Source organism: Propithecus coquereli, unplaced genomic scaffold (genome assembly GCF_000956105.1).
Source record: "Propithecus coquereli isolate 6110/MARCELLA unplaced genomic scaffold, Pcoq_1.0 Scaffold380, whole genome shotgun sequence".
NCBI lineage: Eukaryota > Metazoa > Chordata > Mammalia > Primates > Indriidae > Propithecus > Propithecus coquereli.
The window spans coordinates 508909-521239 of NW_012149508.1; the positions used below are offsets into that span (position 1 = coordinate 508909).

Sequence of the window (12331 nt, forward strand, 5' to 3'; positions counted from 1 at the left end):
CAATATTAATTGTAACAATAAGGACATCAACATGTAAGATTTTCACAAATCAACCGCAGGGTTTTGCCCGGGGGGCCACCTATCAAGTAACATGTATGTTGTAGCATGGCAGCGTGAGTTGCCTGTGCAACACGTAGCTCCCAAGGTAAAGAGACACGTGAGTTACATATGCTTCATGAGGCTCAAAAGTAGTGTGACTTAACTACAACTCACATGACAGTTAATGTGTCAAAAACACTCTAAGTGATTCCATGTATGGTGGGTAAGCAATGAGGATATATGTCCCCAGACTGGTTATTAATATCAATCTGCAAAGTCTGAAGGAACCACAGGGCTACTGTAAGGCCTTGCTTTCTTTACACTGTAGTTACATGTATGAGCAGCGTAAACAGATAACAAAAGAGATTTGAGTAGGGCAACCGTTTGGATAACTGCTCAGACAGAGACCGCCCATACAGACAACACGTGCTATTTCCCTTGAGCCTGACCAATTTGGCACTCAGAGTACAAGCTCACAGGAGAGGGGCTGGGCCTCTCCAGGCAGGAACTGGAGTCAGAGATTTCCCCTGCTACTTGCTGGGAGAGAACATTAGGAATGCCTTTCAGTGCCTTGTTTCCTGAACTAGCTCACAGTAGCCAGGCGGCTTGGGGCAGTCTGATCACAACTAGCCCTCACCCCTGCAGGAACCCGATGCAGGCCAAGTTCAGCAGCACAAGGGACATGCTGGATGATGATGGGGACACCACCATGAGCCTGCATTCTCGAGCCTCTGCTGCAGCCCGGCGGCCAGAGCCCGGGCACACAGGTACTCTGTCTCCTGGAGTCCAAATAGACCAGAGCTCTTGAGAAATGCACAAGATGAGCTACCTCTCCTAGGAATGTATAAAATTGGAGGAAGGAGAGGAAATGTTTTCATGATTTACAGTGATGTGTAACTGCGTACTTTCCACAACTTAATGTCACAGATGTGAACATCTGGAAATTTAAACTCAGCATATATATACAGAGATGTTTGTTTTTTCTGAAATTCTATTGCTAGCACAGTGGTTTGCAGTTGAGGGTGTGTTGTTTTTTCCACACAGGTATAGCATACAAAGGTGAAATTGTATGTATAATTAAAGCGACATCCCTTCTCCTAGCCACTTTCCTATGAAGACTAAATCAGGCACTGTTGTGTTTACCATCTGTGATCCGATTTGGAAATTTCACTTTATATGGGCTACCTTTTTGCTAGTTTTGAACTCATGGCTTTAGAGGAAGATTTCCAAGTAGATAAATTAACCCTGGTACTTTGTTCTAATAATTTTGCATCTTGACGTGAGACCTTGGGAGATTCATGTCAACATCAAGTGTTTAGTTCTATCATCTGTGAAATGAAGGGTGATTAAAGCAAATGCTTTCTGAAGTCCTTTCAGCTCTGAGATTCTGTGATTTGATAATCTAAATGGTGGCCTCATATTCAGTTACATCCAATCCCCATTCCTTTTCATTCTATTAATCTCAGAATATTATTGAGAAGATGGAATCATATTATAAAAGTATTTAATTTTAGTTACACTTAGCTGTCATAATTTTATTTTCAATTATTCACCCTATGACATAGTAATAATTTTTTTTCAGTTCTAATCAGTGCCATAATTCACACACAGAGACAGATCTTATTTCCTGGGCCACTCAGTCACTGTAAAGCAGAAATGTGCCCTGACTTCTAGTTGAAAAGGCCTCACACCATAACATAGACAGGACTAAGTTCTAGGCCTAACACCAGGTATGCCACTTGCCATCTGTGTGATCTGGGACAAGTTACTTAAATATTCTGGAGCTTCACATTCTTCATTTATAAAATGTTAATGACAGCAAACACGTGTATCGTGCTTATTATGTGCCAGGCATTGTTTTATGTACTTATATGCCTATTAATTCATATTAACTTGAACAAATATTAAATAAAAGTAACAAGACCTCCCTTATAAGGTGGCTATGAGTACTAAGAGTGATAAAGTATGTAAAGTACTTGGTACATTACAGACACTCCAAAAATGTGAGTTCCTTTCAATATCCCATTCCCTGAGAATTCCTAAAGCCTTCTGTTCAGCAGTTTTGTGTCAGTCTACATTACACAGATCTGCATTCATTGCCTGTATCTTAATATATCCCTTCCCTTCTCACCAGATCCAATATTTCTTCACCTCTGTAAATCTGGACATATCATTTTTAAAAAACTGTTCTCTTCCTTCTTTTCTTTTTCAAATAACTTTTCCCCTACTAAATGTTTCCATTCACTTTCTATTCATTGAGTGATCCCCTACCTGAGATCTACTGATATGACTTTTTTTTTTATTAACTAAACCACTCAGTAAAGCTGTTAGGGGATATCGGGGATTTCCAGCCTCTTTGACATGAAGCTAAGTGACAACAGCGGGAATGTCAGTTTCTGTAGCCACAGGATATGCGTAATAGGATTCAAAGTGTTTTTCTCCAACAAACCTTATGAAGAGTCAGTTGTTAGGCTGTGGTTTTGAGTGGCTTGTGTATAACTTCATTTTTCACCTTTGATTGGAGACAGGAACTCTCTCAAGGATTAGCAATCAGCATAATCAGGAACAGTGTGTACAGAGAAGTTCTGCTGAGGGTGAAGGGTGGAGGGGGAAGCAGAGCAAGATAAAACACTAACTGCAACATCTGGCACCTCTTTGTGAGAAATGGAAATTGAAACAGTAGGAGTGGAGGTTACAAAGAAGTGTCTTGGAGGCAAACATCTGGAAAGCATTATCTTACTCTACATGTTTGATATCTTGTTTTCCTCTTTTTGTGATAATCCAAATATTTAGAGGAATGTCACTATGGCAGTCTAATTATTTCTCAGGTAAATATATCTGATATATACTTTTGCTGTTTAAAATAACAGGGAAGCAATCAGTGAGAATTTTTGGCAATGTGGAGCACTCAGATTCAACATAATGCTGTGGTACAATTATGAGTGGGCAATGTTTATTTTTTTCTTTAGAAGTAACAAAAATGAATCCTATACATTCATTTTCTAAATTTTTATTATCTCAACATAACAATCATGTTTGTGTTAAGAAATGCCAAACAATTCAGAAGATAGAAAGTAAAAATGAGAGACAAATTTATCCAAGTTGCCCAAAGACACTTGTATATGTAGGATTTAGGCTGGGGGAAGAATTCTGAGCTATATATATATATATATATATACACACATATATATATATAAATAGATATATAAATTGTTGGCATAAGAATTAAATTAAGTAGTTAAATAAAATAAGTAGTAGCTTAAATGTAAGGAAGTGAGATTACTGAGAGAGGGAATGTAAAATGAAAAGACAACAGAAGAGTGACAAGGAGAGAATCTTAGGGAATATCAACAATCGAGCAGTATGAAGAGCAAAAGATTCCAACAGGAGCTACTGAGAACCGAGGGGAGAGAGTGGCAGACGCAGGGCTCTGGGAGAGCGAGGCATCCAGCATGTCAAGAGACAACAAATTCAAGAGTAATGGAAAAGTCATTGGTAATGACTAGTGAGTTTTAAAAATGATAAACAATAAATACTGCAGAGAGTTTAAGAGGAAGACTAAAAACAATATATTGTTTCAGCAGTAAGGAGGAAAATAAATTATTTTTGATAGCAGTGGTTTAAAAAGTAACTGATGGTTAAGTAGTAAAATAAACTATTTTCTTTTTTTTCTTTCTCTATTTTTTAAGATATAAAGGGTTATTATTGAGGTATTACAGAGTTGAGCCAAAAATTTTTTTAATTATTTTTTAAGATGTGGGAGGTTCTAACTCAATTGCAGACTGAAAAGCAGCTCAGGGAGACAAAGCAGCGCTCCCGGCTCTCCGCGCCGGCGGGGCGGAGGGAGTGCGGGCAGCTTTGCGACCTGTCTCGCTCGGGACGTAAAGCGGACGGCCCGGCAGCAGCGCATGCTCAATTGTGCGCGCTCAACATCGTCCCCAGGGGTTGCGGCCCTGGCCTGGAGGTGCCCTGGAGGTGCCCGGGAGGGCATAACCGGGCTTGGACTGGGGCAGAGGGCAGTAAGGAGAACTTGTGTCCTCGACCCATCCTCCAGACTCCGTGTGAAATGTGGATAATATTATTCCTTACTGCCATGAATGACTGTTGGCTGCCTACCATGCGTAAAGCAAACACTCGGCTTGCATTGAAGGGACCCAACCTGGGGAGAGGGGCGAATGAGTTCTGGCCACTTGCCCAGCGGGAGCCTTTGCCCGGGGCCCTGTTGCTGCTGAGAAACTGTCCTTTGGGGCCCCAGGGCAGCCGCCAGGTGGCAAGCCACGGCTTGGAGTCTTGGAGTCGATACTGCCTGTGAAGTGGGTGGTGGGAAGGACAAACTCCCTCCTTCAAGAGTTATCCACAGACAACGTGAGAGCTGCTTATCTCAGTGTTAAAAAGCGGGCCTGCAAAATAGGGTCACTCCCAAGAGCTTAAGTCTGAGGCTGCACTGCTTAGTCTACTTGCCCACTTTAAGCTATTTCGATCAGTATGTCATTTGATGCAATTTTGATTGTTTTCTGCTTATACTCTGAAAGACATTTATGTTCAGTTGTAGGAGTCACGTCAAGTTAAATGTGATGCTGTATTTATTTCTATGATTTGAGAAAACTTACTATTTGGTGTGGAATTTTCTAATAACTAGGAGAAGGACACACTTTTTCCAAGGAGGTTGGATGCTGTTCTTTATTTATTGGAAATTGTAGCAGCTGTGTTTAGAAAGACTACTAAAACAAAAACTAGCCAAGTCAGAAGAGTTTATCTTTTGCCATTGTGTGATGCAAGAACTCTTCATAGAAATGTTTATTTTGGAGTTTGAAATTTAAGTGAAATTCTGCGTCATACGTAGGTATGTGTGTATGTGTGTGTGTGTGTGTGTGTGTGTGTGTATGACTTTCAAGTGACAAGATTATTAGCAAATTGTAAGTATGTGTTTCTTGAGCTTTGTGAGTTAGCCCTTTCTTATGAAAAAGATATGCTGATCAGAAAGTTCAGCTGACAGTGAGAAACTGCATTTCTGGGAATGGAAAGTCAAATGAACAGGGGGAAAGAAGAAAATTGCCTATAGAGGTATTTTATATATTTCCCTAGGGGAAAAAAATGTAATTTCTCAAAAGGAAGGAGTCTCATTTGTCCTTCTAATCCATGGTCATATGCATCCATTCAATTAATACTAATCCTATCTTCTATTTTTGATCACTCTCTACACCTTTCTGTAATTACACCATTTTTCTTGTCCTTATCATAATACATCAAATACAGAGGTGATTTTAAGAGAGCCACAAATCAAGAAGTCTCAATACAGTAATTTCATAAAAGTGTAATTATTAATAATAGATAGGTATTAGGGATATACTTAGGTAACTATATTATTTTAAATATTATCAGTGAAAAATTTCATAGACATTTAAGGGGACAGAAAAAAAACCTACCTGTTTAAAAATGACCTTCTCTTTTGTCCTACCTATATGATTTGTTGAGCAGACTGGAATTTTTAAAAATTTCTGTTGAAATGAGCAAATTACAACATCCTCAAATCCCATTTAAACTGACAGACATCACTGGGATGGTAATTGCATATCTTAAACATTAACATATGGGTCAGTCAGCAGCATCCTTTCACTGGGAAAAGCTTGAAAATACCAAAGACTCAATGACAGAAGAAGTCCTTTAATGTAAAATGTATGTAATCGTTATGTTCCTTGTACAAGAATGATTTCTAAAAGCTCCCAAGTATTCATGTATCATAGTTATGAGAAAAGGTAGCACAACGCACATTGTCCATAATATGCGAAATACATTTAATAGTCTAAAATAATTTTTAAATTTTATCTAAGGCTTTTAGGAGAGGCAAACAAAACAACAAAAACACCAATGTGATAAGGAGAGAGGATGAATTAACTGATAGGCTAAGATCCTGCTGGAGACTAACTGTTATCCTATCAAAAGAATATGAAAAACTACTTTGGTTAAATAATTTGAAAAACACATTTAATCATAAATTCAAGTTCCTCTTTTCCCATACTCACATTAATTACAATACTACTGAATTTTACCCAGCTCGTTTGTTTCATTTCCTCAACTACAGCATAAATCCCTCATCACAAAGTTCTGACATAAATCACTTCTGATTGATTCAACACATCTTTAAAGCATACCTACTAAATACTAAAAATTATGGTAGGCACTAGAAGACCCTGATTTTGAGGTGCTTAGAGAAGTGGGAGAAATAATCTGAATGAATAGTTAATGGTAAAATGCCATTCCATGCCATTCAATCTATGTCGAAGACCACAGAACCAATGTAGGAATGAGTGAGTTACTGACTGTGTTTAGTTTTGTGAATTAGTAGAGGAGGTGCCATGGGGTTTGGATTTGGGAGGCTCAGTACAGGTTTTCCAGGCAGAGCATGATGGGGCCCTTGACTCTATCATAGCAAGAACCACAAGTGCAGAGATGAAGGCAGAGAGGGGAGGCTAGAACTAGCTTGGTGCGTGTGTCAGAGGTACCATGTTTAAGGAGTAAAAGTAAGAAAGATAAGAGTTCTGAGTATAAAGATGAGGTGCTCATTTTGGATTAGATTTAGGTCAGGATAAGATACTTTCGGGAATCATCAGAGAGTCTACTATGAGGGGTCAAGGAGGGCCACTGAGCTGAGGAATAGTATGTCCTCAAAGGGAGGGGTTATCTGAGGAGATCTGGGCAGATGGGGCTAAAAAATAAGCTGGGGTCCTATTATAAGAAGCCTGATATAGCAAGCTAAGAAATTTTGACTGAAAAGGGATGGGCTTGGGAAACTTACCTCCTTATGGAAGAGAGGAGGCATGATTAAATTCATATTTCAAAAAGTTCATCTTGCTGGTAGAATGGAGAATGTATTAATATGATTTAGGGTGGCTGTTACTAAAATATTTCACACACAGAAGTGAAAAGTTGCAAGTGCCAGACACTGGCACTTTCTATAATGCCAGATGGGACTGTCATATAAGGGCAAACATGACCATGAGATTTGTTGGGAGGATAGAAAATTATTAAAAATGTCCAGCTCTGGAATTGGTATGCTAGGGTAGCTCCATTCTTTACCATCTATGCAACCCTAGGCAAGTTAAGTAACTTCTCAGTAATTCAAGTTTCTTATCCAAGTAAAGATATTTGCCCTCCTGAATAATTTTTGAGAACTTTCAATGAACTTAAATTGTATATATTCAGTAACTCAGTAACTATTATTATCAGTAGCTGTGTGTTCCTGAATAAGGTGTTTAACCCCTCTAGGCCTCAGTTCCCCACCTGTAAAATGGGATAATAATTTCTACCATATAGAGTGTCTGTGAGAATGAGAACATTCCCATAAAGCATTCATCTCCATAACCCAAGGAATTTTAGCATTTATCATTAATGATAACATTATTTTGAACTATATTTCAGTAAACAAAATCCATTGATTGGAATATAAAATTGACTCATCTACATTTTACTCTAATTATTGTGAATTGGATACTCAGTGCTATTTTGGAAATAACTCATATGTTCTTAGATGTATACTCTTCAAATAATAGGAAGGATAATATGCCTTTATATTTAGAGAAAATTAAAATAGCAATACTTAAAATATTAGTGGATTCGTAAGAGAAAGGAAACCTGCATTTTCATGAAAACAGAAAAAGCAGCCTTAATCTACTGAATTCAGACAGGTTCACATAAAGATGTATGCTATGTACCATATGTAATGATTAAGGAGACAGAGAAGTTGCTGAAAAGCCATTTAAATTTAAACATACATCAAAAATATACAGACATGAGCTATAAGCAATATCTCATTATTCAAAAATTGTTAAAAGTACAGTGATCTAAGGATCAGAGAAATATTTTCTGAAATATATATATTGTCACCGGTTTTGCCCCCATTTCTCTGTGACTCCTGGTTCATAGAGAAGTGTGCAAAGTATAGTGTTAAGCATGGCAGTTTAATTCTGGCTCTGCCACTAGTTTGCATTGTGCACATTATTTAAACTCTGTATCTATCGCAGCTTTTAAAATTCTTTGCACTTCAGAGGCATACTGATAGACTGGTAATGTCTGCTAAATTTGTTGTAGGCCCTGGGCTTGGTGGAATACAAACTTTTCCCTCTCTGATGCCTAATGAAGAATAACTGCTCAAGTATGACAACTCTTCTCATCCACAAAGTTTCGTATAACTACAAAGGAATTTGTATTCAAAACTTGACCCCAGCACTCTAGCCTTTTATAGTATGGTTATAGTAAGAGGAAACAGGAAAGGGTTTTTTTTTTCTATATATATCTTATTATTCCTAGGGATGTTTATGCTGTTCCTTAGACTGTCCACACCTCTTTCTAAACGTGCCTAAGGAGACAACACAACGGTTCTCTTCCAAAAAATAAAACCACAATAAAGCCAAGCCAAACTCAAGCACCTCCCAGGCAACTTATTTTTGTGAAAATCTGTCTCATGTTTGGGTGGGGGTGGTCCCTAGAGAGAAGCCTCAGTATGATTAGGAGCACTTGAAATCAAACTCAGAAACATTAGACTCACAGTTAGAAGAAAAACACCTAGAGGGAAAAATAACATCAAAGAAAAAGAAAAAGTGAAACATTCAACTTCATAGTCTTTCCATCATGGCAGCTTGGTTTCCTAGGAAATGAACTCCTTAGGATAGTGTTTCTCTGTGTCTTTTTTTTTTTTTGAGACAGAGTCTCACTGTGTTGCCTGGGGTAGAGTGCCGTGGCATCACCCTAGCTCACAGCAACCTCAAACTCCTGGGCTCAAGCGATCCTCCTGCCTCAGCCTCCCGAGTAGCTGGGACTACAGGCATGCGCCACCATGCCCGGCTAATTTTTTCTATATATTTTTAGTTGTCCAATTAATTTCTTTCTATTTTTAGTAGAGACGGGGTCTCGCTCTTGCTCAGGCTGGTCTCGAACTCTTGAGCTCAAACAATCCGCCCGCCTCGGCCTCCCAGAGAGCTAGGATTACAGGCGTGAGCCACCGCGCCCGGCCTCTCTATGTCTTTAGACAAAACATAGGGATTGTGAATATCGAGTAAGGGAGAAAGAGAGAAGAAAAACTTCCAAATGTGAAAATTTGATCAGAGAAAGATGATTCCTTTGGAGATGATTTTTGATTCCTTAGCAGAAGACATACTATAGTTCTTTCTTTCTCTGTCCTAGAGTTAATCTCAGGAAGGCTTATGTATTTGTTCTTTTAATGGATATAATTATTCCTGAAAAATGTTCTAAAGTCCAGGCCCTCACTTCACAGTAAGGGTGTAAGTTCAATCATTTTGGTCCTTTGGGCTGAAAATCAACACCTCCCATGTCCCCAGTATTATGGAGCAGAAAGCAGATTTTTAAAGGGATAATAGTTTGGTTAATTTCCATAGTTTTTATTTTCCTTTACCTTCTTGTTTGTAATTTTGGCAAGGGAAATATTAATCATAAAAATGAACAGAATTTTCAAAATATGCCTTTGGAGGTGTGCATTAATATGAATAGGTTTGAGTAGCAGTAGCTAGGCATATATCACAGACATTTATATATAATGGACATATTCATTCATTCAACTTTAATTGAGCCTATTTCAACTGCTACTCTAGGTGCTGGGCTACAATAGTGGTTAAATAGATAACTGTCTTTCCCAAGAAGGAACTTACTTTCTGCTGGAGTAAGACAGAAACAAGCCGAAAGGAATAAGTAAGATCATATAATGTATTTAATGGTCATAAGAGATATGTGGAAAAGTAAAGGGGTGGTGAGACCACAGATGCACTTGTATCTCTGAAATCTAGAAACATCCATGTGATTAGTTCCCCATTTGGAAATAATGTTTAGTACAAATCTCTGTGCCTAGAATGTATTATGCAGAGGACCTTGCTAGGAGGAAAAGAATTTATGTTTCTTAAATCTGTTTTAGAACCTAACTCGAATTCTTTTTTTTTTTTTTTTTTGAGACAGAGTCTTGCTCTGTTGTCCTGGGTAGAGTGCAGTGGCGTCATCATAGCTCACTGCAGCCTCCAACTCCTGTGCTCAAGCGATCCTCCTGCCTCAGCCTCCTGAGTAGCTGGGACTATAGGCATAAGCCACGATGCCTGCCTAATTTTTTTGTTTTTAGTAGAGATAGGGTCTTGCTCAGGCTGGTCTCGAACTCCTGACCTCAAGCAATCCTCCCGCCTTGGCCTCCCAGAGTGCTAGGATTACAGGCATGAGCCACCGTGCCCAGCCACTGACGTAAATTTTCAGTGAAGTGGAGCTCACAGGTCATGAAGCGATCAGAGTTTCTTTGAAGGTTTTACTCTCTGTTTCATTTCCTCACAATGCTAGAGGCTACCTGCACCTGACTGTCTTCCCTGTCAGATATCTCAGGTTGTTCAGACCCGGATAGGTGACCTCACTAGGTGATGAGTCCGCTCTTGACTTACCGTGCAGCCCCTGCAATTACAAGTCAAACTTGTGGTACCGGTGTGCAAGGAAAGGATGTTTGCTACGATTTTTTAAATTACTTAACAGGTGCAAAAATTGAGATAATTCATTAAATACATCTTTGAGAAATTGATCACATTTATTTATAATATATTTCTGGAGAAATATTAATATAAATCAAATGAATAAAAAAACAACATTCTTACAAAAGAGGGACTTTAACCAAGAAGCCCCAAAGAGAAACAGCAAAATGGTCATGTCCCATTACTGATACGCAATTTGCCTTTTAAAGATGTTTATATGGAAGTTGAGGGTGTACTTTGCTAGAATAACAACAAATTCATTTCATTTTTTTCCCCCGTTGATGTGAAAAGTTATTCATTGGTAAGTTTCGGGTATTCTCAGACTCCATTTCAGACATTTTCATGAGTCTTTTGAGGACAGAACTCTGACCTTTTTTTGCTTAAATTCCTTTAAGAGGCTTGGTGAATCATGCCCTACAAACCATAAAATTTCATTAAATGGATTTTTTTTTATTAACCCAATATAACGTAGTTTACTTCCCAACCTGATTGTGGTATAACATCACATGGCAGGTAGCAGACACCCCCCCAATCTTAAGGAATTCATAATTAGAATTTTGACAAACAGGTTATGTAAACAACCATACAATGATAATGGGAATGCATAATGTGATTCAGTGCAAAGTAGGACTAAAGAGGGGATAGAAATGAGTGGGGCTTGTGAAAGAACCTGGCTGTGTTAAGTGAGGCTCAGCATTGAGCCTTATGATGATGTTTCTGAGGACAGAGGGTACTTTATGTAGCCGTGGTTATCGTTATCCTGCCTAATTTGTTCTCTCCAGAAATTACTCCTCTTGTTTGCCACCAACTTAACTCTAAGAGGAAGAAAAAGCCAAACTCTGCTTTCTCTTCTGTTCCCTGCAGAGCACGGGACTCTCTCTCCAGCTTGGCGTCCGGTAGGCCTGACCCTGCTGGCTTTGTGCTTGGTGCTGCTGATAGGCCTGGCAGTCCTGGGGCTTGTGTGTAAGTCTGCGCTCTGACTTGGGGGAGGATCCTGGTTCCAAGGTTTGTCTAGGATGAGAAACGCTTACTATGAATTTTTTTTTTCTTTACTTCTGGAGCCTGCAGATAATTCATTGTATCTTTTTTTAATAGCAACTATTTAAATGATGAGCAGTAAAAGAAACATTAAAATACAACAATTGTTTGCCAACTAGAATTAAACCTTCTGTTTAAGATTATACGGCTTTTTGTCTGTTTATATGTCAATATTTAAAAGAATCATTTCTAAATAAATACACACTTCAGCTTTCTCCCATTCCACAAAATATAGTGGCAGTGGTTTGTGCTGTCAGTATGCATGGCTCAAAAGGCTAGTGCAGAGGAAAGAGCTTTTATTTATCCCACACCGTCAGTTTAAGGAGATAAGCTCCTTAATTACTGTGACATTTTTCAAAAAGTCCAGGACATTATAGAGTCATTTTGCAAAAACTTGTGGAAATCAAACAGGAAAGAATGTATCTATAAAAATCTTTAAATTTCAAGCTAGTAAGGACAAGTACAAAAGCTTGAAAAAGGAAGTGGGTGAATTTGCCTCACCAGATCTTACAGCAGTGCTTCCCAAACAGTTGAAGAAGGTGGCTCAAGGCAAAAATTCACATAGACGAGCAGGTGTTAACGTCAAAAATTGAGTGTTTATAGGAAATTTTAGAACTTTTATTTGTGCTGGTAACTTTTAAATTTGAAAAACAGTTTATTATTTCCTCCTGATCTCAAAATGTTTACTTCATTATGCTACAACTATTGTTTTGCAACCATTCTTCTTAGCAACTCTCATGGTT

At 38.5% G+C, this 12331-nt stretch overlaps 1 protein-coding gene across 1 annotated transcript in view; it reads left to right on the top strand.

The window, feature by feature from the left end:
• The first annotated feature begins 561 nt into the window (after positions 1-561).
• CLEC1A (C-type lectin domain family 1, member A) overlaps positions 562-12331 on the top strand; it is a 37599-nt gene continuing 25829 nt past the window's right edge. Inside the window, exons 1-2 of the mRNA XM_012652144.1 lie at positions 562-806; positions 11415-11513. Of these exons, the coding sequence (XP_012507598.1) occupies positions 596-806; positions 11415-11513 (310 nt within the window). The 5' untranslated portion in view covers positions 562-595. The remainder of the gene's footprint in view (positions 807-11414; positions 11514-12331) is intronic.